Source organism: Aplidium turbinatum, chromosome 2, assembly GCF_918807975.1.
Source record: "Aplidium turbinatum chromosome 2, kaAplTurb1.1, whole genome shotgun sequence".
Lineage (NCBI taxonomy): Eukaryota > Metazoa > Chordata > Ascidiacea > Aplousobranchia > Polyclinidae > Aplidium > Aplidium turbinatum.
In genome coordinates, this window is record NC_137473.1 from 28517368 (window position 1) to 28525275 (window position 7908).

Consider the following 7908-nt stretch of genomic DNA (forward strand, 5'->3'; position numbering starts at 1 on the left):
TGGTCAGCACAGGGCAGAAATGAGGTCTGTGCCTGGCTACCAAGGTGTTGGGAGGCACCTGCCCGCAAGGCATGAGTCCACAGGTCTGGATACCTCATTGCATCCGGCAAATTCACAGATTGAAAAGGTTGTCGGTGCATTGCATTCAATGGCAACTGCAGTCTGCCGCGCCCAGGGTGGTCGGTAACAGAAGAGAGTAAATTTGATGGTACGCCAACAGATTATTATCGCTTTGTCCGATATTTTGAGAAATATGTCATTCGCGATGTAAACGATCCAGCTGCTATGTTGGACCTCTTGATATCTTGCTGCACTGGGAGGGCACGACGCAGCATCGAGCAATGCATTGTCATGGAACCACCAAGTCTTGCTTACCACCATGCCCGTAACACACTGTACAGAAACTTTGGCATGATCGACAGTGTTACCACAGCCTTTATTGAAAAGATCATACATGGACCTTCATTTAAGGAAGGGAACACGCAGGGACTATTGGATTTGTCGCGTCAGATGAAGGATTGTGAAATGACTTGTGGGGGGAGACTAGATTGTGGGTTGAACACACGTCACACCCTGACAAGTATTGTGAGTCGTCTTCCACCCAAGTTGCAGGATCGGTTGATTGAGGTCTCTGTTGAAGGGCTTACATTTGCTCAACTGGCTGATCAGATTTACCAGTATGCTCGGGTCCAAGGTGGATATTTGGCACAGGCTCTCAACAGAGACAAGATTCATTCGAACCAGGAAAGAAGAACCAAGTCAGGTAAAGGTGTTCTGTCATATGCATCACAGGGTTCAGTAAGGGGTGGAGCTCATACTGCTAAGAGTAGCGTTGGTGCAAACTATTCTTCAGAACCATGCGATTGGAAGTGTCCTGTGTGTTCTAACGGACACCCATTGTGGCAATGCAGGCAGTTTCGTCGCATGGCTGAAGTGGACCGACAGCGGACGGTTAGAGCTGCCCAGTGTTGTTTTAACTGTTTAGAGTTTGGACATCGTGTACAAGAGTGCAAGTGGGACAGGAGTTGTAAGCTTTGCAAGGGAAGACACAACACTCTGCTTCACCGCCCTCAAGATGACAGGAGTGGAAGAAAGTATGGAGCCACGGAGCCCATGAAACCTGGTCAGGACAGCAAAGAGGCCGGCTCCTCTACATCTTCCAATTGTACTTCTGTAGTAACCTGCGCTAGTTCGGGGCTGCGTGGTGCAAAGAGTTATATGGTACGTCTGAAGGTGGTACCGGTTACAGTTTGGAGCCCGGATAGAAAGTCACAAGTCGATACTTATGCCTTTCTTGATGAAGGCTCAGACACCACCCTCTGCACAATCGACTTGATGAAGCGGCTTGGGATGACAGGCAAGAGTGTGGATTACTCCATTTCAACTATGAACGGCGTCAGTCAACAACGTGGCTACAGGCTGCAGGGTCTGTATACACGTGGCATTAAAGAATGTAAGGGGATGGAGATTGATGCTGTATTGGCGGTTCCGGCATTACCTGCTCTGGATGGAAGTATTCCGAATGCTGATGATGCTAGCATGTTTCCAGATGTATTGCAAGGCGTTGACATCCCAGAGCTGGCTGAAAAGTCAGTTGACCTTTTAATTGGTGCTGATGTGCAGGAAGCACACTTTATGCATGCGTTTCGCAGAGGCCGGAATGGTGAACCAAATGCCATTCGTACTGGCTTGGGTTGGACATTGAGTGGTCCTGCGGGACATAATAGTTCCAAGGCCTTGGTGCATATTAATTTTATTCACTCTGGAAGTGACATACTGCATCGTCACATGCAACAAACCTACGATCATGACTTCAATGATGTTGGGGATCCAGATGAACTTGCCATGTCCATCAATGACAAGCAAGCGCTGACTTTAATGAAAGAATCGGTCAAAAGGGTAGAGGGACATTATCAGCTAGGACTACCGTGGAAAGATGAGAAAACTACGCTCCCCTGCAACAGAAAGGTTGCCGAAAAACGCTTGGAGCACCTTCGGCGTAGGTTTAAAAAGGATGACAAGTTCTTCGATATGTATAGTCAGAAGATCAGAGAATATTTAGACAATGGATTTGCACGAAAGGTGTCACATGATCAATTGCCTAAGACCAGCCGAACGTGGTACCTCCCTCATCATGCTACCGGTGAAAAATTTCGCATTGTCTTCGATTGTGCGTCTAAGTTCAGGGGCACTTCTTTAAATGACAAGCTACTTCAAGGCCCTGACCAAACAAGCAGTCTGGTTGGAGTTTTGCTCCGCTTTAGGGAAAAACCAGTGGTAGCAGTCGCGGACATCAAAGGAATGTTTCATCAGGTTCGCGTAGAACCTGACGACTGTGATAGTCTTCGCTTTCTCTGGTGGCCTAATGGAGATATTTCCTCCCAGCCCGAAGACTATCAGATGTGTGTCCATCTCTTTGGAGCTACGTCTTCGCCGAGCTGTTGTGGGTTTGCGTTACGGAAGGTCGCGGAAGACAATGTGCTCAATGTTAAGAGCGACGTGCTATATTCTATCAAGAGGAACTTTTATGTACATGATTTTCTGAAGTCATTCGAAACAGTGCAGGAAGCTTCACAGTTGGTGCAGTCACTGAGCAAGCTGCTAGAGGCAGGTGGCTTCCATCTGACGAAATTCCTCAGTAATCATGAGGGTGTGTTGGACCAAATACCTGATAAAGATAAATCAAAAACCATGCTGAATTTGGACTTGGACTCGCCACCATTGGAAAGAACTCTTGGAGTGGTCTGGAATACTCTCTCTGACAACTTGGAGATTAAAGTTTGCATCAAGCAAAAGCCGTGCACCAGAAGAGGTCTGTTGTCGATGATAAGCCAGGTATATGACCCATTGGGCCTCGTTCAGCCGTTCATGTTGCCTGCTAAGCAACTGCTACAAGAGCTTTGTGCAGATTCTCTCGGATGGGATGATGGTATACCTGACGACAGGACACAAGTTTGGAATAAATGGTTAGAGTGTTTGCCACGACTTGAGGATGTGAAGGTACCTCGTTGTTTTCGCCCTTGTGGATTTACTCCTACATTAGTGCAGCTCCATTGTTTTTGCGATGCAAGTATGACAAGATATGGGTCAGTTGCTTACCTCCGGTTGTTAAATGCCGAAGGAACAACACATTGTTCCTTCGTTATGGGGAAGTCTCGCGTAACACCTCTAAAAAGTATCTCGGTACCCAGGTTAGAGCTTGCTGCTGCTGTAGTCGGCATAAAATTGGTAAATCTCTTAAAGCGCGAGCTTGATATTAACCTTGATAATATAATCTACTGGACGGATTCCACCTCAGTGTTGCAGTACATCAACAACAAGGAGAAGAGGTTCGCGGTGTATGTTGCAAATCGTGTGGCAACTATTCGCGCAGAGTCTGATCCGTCACAGTGGCGACATGTTGACACCAAATCAAACCCTGCAGATATTGCATCGAGAGGACTAATGCCAGACCAGGCCGAGCGAGCTGCTATGTGGTTTGATGGTCCAGAATTTCTTACAAAGGGGGAAGACTGCTGGCCACAGCAACCCAAAGTACTTGAAGTACCTGCTGAAGATCCTGAGGTAAAGAAGGCTGCCCTCCTCAATGCAGTGGAACTACAGTCGGTTGATGAGGACCCCATCCACCGTCTGCTTCACCACTACTCATCGTTTGAAAGGCTTAAAATAGCATTAGCCTGGATCCTCAGAGTTCGACGACGGCTTCGGAAGAATATTGCTAGGCAGTCTGCCGGGCTTGACAGGTTACCAGATTCCGGCCATCTCACTGTTGAAGAGTTAAAAGCCAGCACTCTCGAGATCGTCAAGCTTGTGCAAAGGGTCAGTTTTGCCAAGGAACTAGGCAGTTTAGCGGATCAGGGAGATTTTGACTCTTCTCTTAACCCCTCTGTAGGCGTCCTGCCCAAGGGCTCCAACTTACGTGGCCTAAGCCCTATTGTAGTTCAAGGTATTCTTCGTGTTGGTGGGTGGTTGCAGCGCTCCACTTTGTCTCTGGGGGAGAAACATCCAATGATCTTGCCCAGCCGACACCATGTGACGCGGCTGGTGATCGAGTTTTTTCATGTTTGTAGTGCCCATTGCGGCGTGCTTCATACGCTTAGTGTGTGTAGGAAGGCCTTTTGGGTGATTAAAGGTCATTCTACTGTGCGTCGTGTGTTGCGTGAGTGTAGAGTGTGTCGTTTGAGAGATGCTACAGGGGGTCAACAAATCATGGCACCACTTCCAAAATGTAGGGTTACCCCTGGTAGGCCAGCGTTTGCTTGCACAGGAGTGGACTATGCAGGGCCGTTTATGACCAAGTCTGGTAGAAGCATGTCCAAACGTTACTTGTGTGTGTTTACCTGTATGGCCTCTCGGGCTGTACATTTTGAAATTGCTTATTCCCTCGATACCTCCTCATTCCTTCAAGCATTTCAAAGATTCGTAAATCGAAGAGGCATGGTTGAAGAACTCATGAGTGACAATGGCACAAACTTTGTCGGTGCTAAACGAGAGTTTGTTGAAGGCATCAAACGATGGAACCTTGCCCATATTGAGAAAGGGTTATCACAGAAAGGCATCAAGTGGTCTTTCAATGCCCCATTGGCATCACACAGAGGTGGAGCCTGGGAGAGATGCATCCGATCTGCCAGGAAAATTCTGCATGCCTTGGTCAAGGACCGAACTTTGAAGGATGAAGACCTAATAACACTTGTTACCGAAGCAGAACACATTATGAATGACAGGCCGTTGACAACAGTTAGCGACGATCCCGAAGATTTGGTGGCTCTGTCACCTAATAGCTTGCTACAAAGCAAGCTTGATGCAAGCATGCCATGTGATATATTTACATTTGCTGACAGTTACCGTAAATCATGGCGGTTAGTTAACTATCTTGCCGACCAGTTTTGGCAGCGTTGGTCTGCAGAATACATGACATTATTGCAAACCCGTAACAAGTGGCAGAAGCCAGTTCGAAATCTCGCCGTTGGCGACGTGGTCTTGGTAATAAATGACTGTCAACCCAGAGGGTTGTGGCCCAAAGCGAGAGTGACGGAAGTGTTTCCAGATCAAGACGACGTTGTACGCACGGTTCGTCTAAAGACTGCGATTTCAACCTATGTGCGTGATGTTTGAAAGGTGTGTCTTTTGGAAGCAGACGTTTGAATCGATTTCCCTTGATGATTGGACTTACTGATAGAGACAGTTTTATTATTACGCGCGCGACGCGAACATTTACGTAACTTAGTGTATGGTATTGTTGCTTATGTTTTGTTTCCAATACGTTTGCCTAGCTTTGCTTTTGTGTTCAAAACGACCTCAGGGGACCCACTTCAGAGATCGTAAATATTTTCCATAGTTATGCGACATTGTACATTTGAAACGTTGTATTGTCTGAACAAGCTCATGTAATAAGAGCATTCGATTATTTTTCTCTTGGGAAAAACAGCTACTTCTAGTCTTCTACCCCAGTAATGTTTTTGAGGCCGGTATGTTGGTTTCATAATCTCATCCTCAGTTTCGATTTAACCATAATTGTTTATGCCTGTTTTCTGACCCTTTACGAAGCCCTTGTTTACATGACAAGTTTCGGTCGACTGCGTTGCCCTTCCCAAAATAGGCTTTATGCACATTCCCGGATGTTGTCACCGCGATGACGTTGATTTTTGATGGCGAGGCGGAAGATTCGAAAGCAGTTTTATTTAGGGTTTAAATATTTATTATCGTGGAAGTCACACAGTATGTAAGTACACTCTTCAACTAATTTAATGTTTATATTTCTATTCTATTTGAATAAGTAACTAATTGATATCGGATTTGTATCATACTGAAAGATCAATGTAGATGTAATTGCCTACTGGATTCGTGAAAACAAAATGGCTGCTGGTGCTACTGCTCAGTAAATCTTTTATCCCTTTCCTCTGCTATACCCCTATGCTGGCCTAGTCCATTACTAGCGCTCAGTTTATAAATTCGTGACTTTGGATGGTGCTTAACTAGCCCTCTTATTCCACGCCCTGCAAGCTCCCTGGTCTCAGTGGGGCTAAACCCTGCTAATTTTCTAGGTTTTGCTGTGGGTTGGGTCCCCTTTATTGTATTCTCTCTTTTAATGTATGTGTGGTCCGCATAACTACTGTTGGTCGCCAAATAGAATCAGTAACTCAACCTGTGGTGGTTACAATAGGTTTATAGTACATCTGAAAAACAATAAAAATCAATGCTTACTCTGGGTCTGTTTTGGTTATGGTATACTTGACTGCAATATTACAACACACCATCAAGGTGTTGGCCAAACAAAAGTTGTTTCAAAGAGAAAATTAAAACTTATTCTCAAAATAAATCAAAAAATCCAAATAAGGTTAAGGGGCAGTGGCCCCTGCTCCATCCCTCTCTACACCATAGTAAAACTTTGTAGATTTAAAACTGAACCAAAATAATCATTTCATTGCAACTATTGTACAGATAGTCACCAACGGCTAGTTTGGTTTCGCCACAAGCTATAGCCTAGTCTTTTACAAGATTGTAGGCTAAGAAATGTCAGGCATTAGCCTAATATGGCCTACTACAACTTTGAATTGTATCTAAATCAGTACTCTCTTCTCAATTGGAAAGGCTTTATACTCATTGATCAGGCAATATTCCAATATAAAGTAGCCTAGTTGCCTTGCACTATCACTCATACTAACGTGTACAAACAATCAAAAGCCACACGCTTTTATTACATAGACTCCAAAGCAGAACACATGTTGCCATTCACAAAAAAAATACTATTTTTTAACTTATATTCAATAAAGTGTGTCACTAAACAACTAAAATATCTTTCTACATACTGGTAAATTGTCAAAAACTGCTTAAAACTACAAAGGAACAAGTTTTGCGAGATAAAATGTGTTAAGACTTGATCGTATTGTTTTATATGGCAACACTGCAAGAAAATATCCAAACTCATCATCTTCAAGGGGTATGTTCTAGGCAGGGCCCACAAGAGGGGGGACGGTGAGTTCAAGGACGGTGAGGGGGGCCCGGTGAGTTCAAGGGGTCCCGACAAAATGTCTAAATTTACGCGATAAAAAGATTAATTTCAACGATTTTGCATAAAATATTGGTTTTATATTAGTTCCGTATGTCGAATGGGGCCCCCTTATGGGTAGCCTAGGCTATGCCCTTTTTTAAAATTACAGAATATTCAATTTTTTGAGTTTAGGGGGGGGGCCGACAAAATGTTTAAATTTTTCTGCTCAGGTCGATTTTGCATAAAATATTGTTTTTTATATGAATATTAGTTTTGTATTTTGAATGGGCCCCCTCATGGGTATGCCCTTTTTTAGAACAACAATATTTTCATTTTTTTGCGTTCAGGGGGCAAATAAAATGTTTAAATTTGTGTGTTAAGGTCAATTTTGCATAAAACTTTTTTAATATTTTGATGTTGGTATTTCTTATATGAAGTTGGTATTTCTTATATGAAGTTGCTATTTCTTATATTGAAGTTGGTATTTCTTAATGTCATGAACAATAGCAATGCATTCATCCTAAGTTTGCTGCCCTTGTCTCTGCAGATTTCAAGGTCAGAAATGGTGTTGTATGTTAGTGTAAAACTGTAAGCACACATAGGGGAGATCGGGGATAGCTCGGACGATTTTTTGAAAACAGCCCATATTTTTTTTAAATTACACAGCAAGTTTGTAAATGTTATTTTGTTGTAAACCTTAAAGCTTTGCCAAAAAAAGGTAGGAGTATCGTTTGTTTTAGCAAACCGGAAATGCGTATAAAAAGCATAATTTCTACGGTCCTCAAATGTCCGAAGTCACCCCGGTACCGGGGTAATTTCGGACATGCCTGGGGTCATCTCGGACAGCAATTTTATGCAGACATTTTGAGTTGATTTGACAGTTAATACAGAATATTTGTTTTTTTTATATATGTCCG

The 7908-nt window shown here is 43.8% G+C and overlaps 1 protein-coding gene across 1 annotated transcript; it reads left to right on the plus strand.

The window, feature by feature from the left end:
- Positions 1 to 285: 285 nt before the first annotated feature.
- LOC145788479 (uncharacterized) lies at positions 286 to 5115 on the plus strand. Its single transcript, XM_082600243.1, has one exon. The coding sequence runs from the start codon at positions 286 to 288 to the stop codon at positions 5113 to 5115; it is 4830 nt and encodes a 1609-aa protein (XP_082456369.1).
- Positions 5116 to 7908: the final 2793 nt, after the last annotated feature.

Coding starts and splice junctions, on each gene's coding strand:
- LOC145788479 (XM_082600243.1), top strand. CDS start 286: ATGTTGGACCTCTTGATATCTTGCTGCACTGGGAGGGCACGACGCAGC.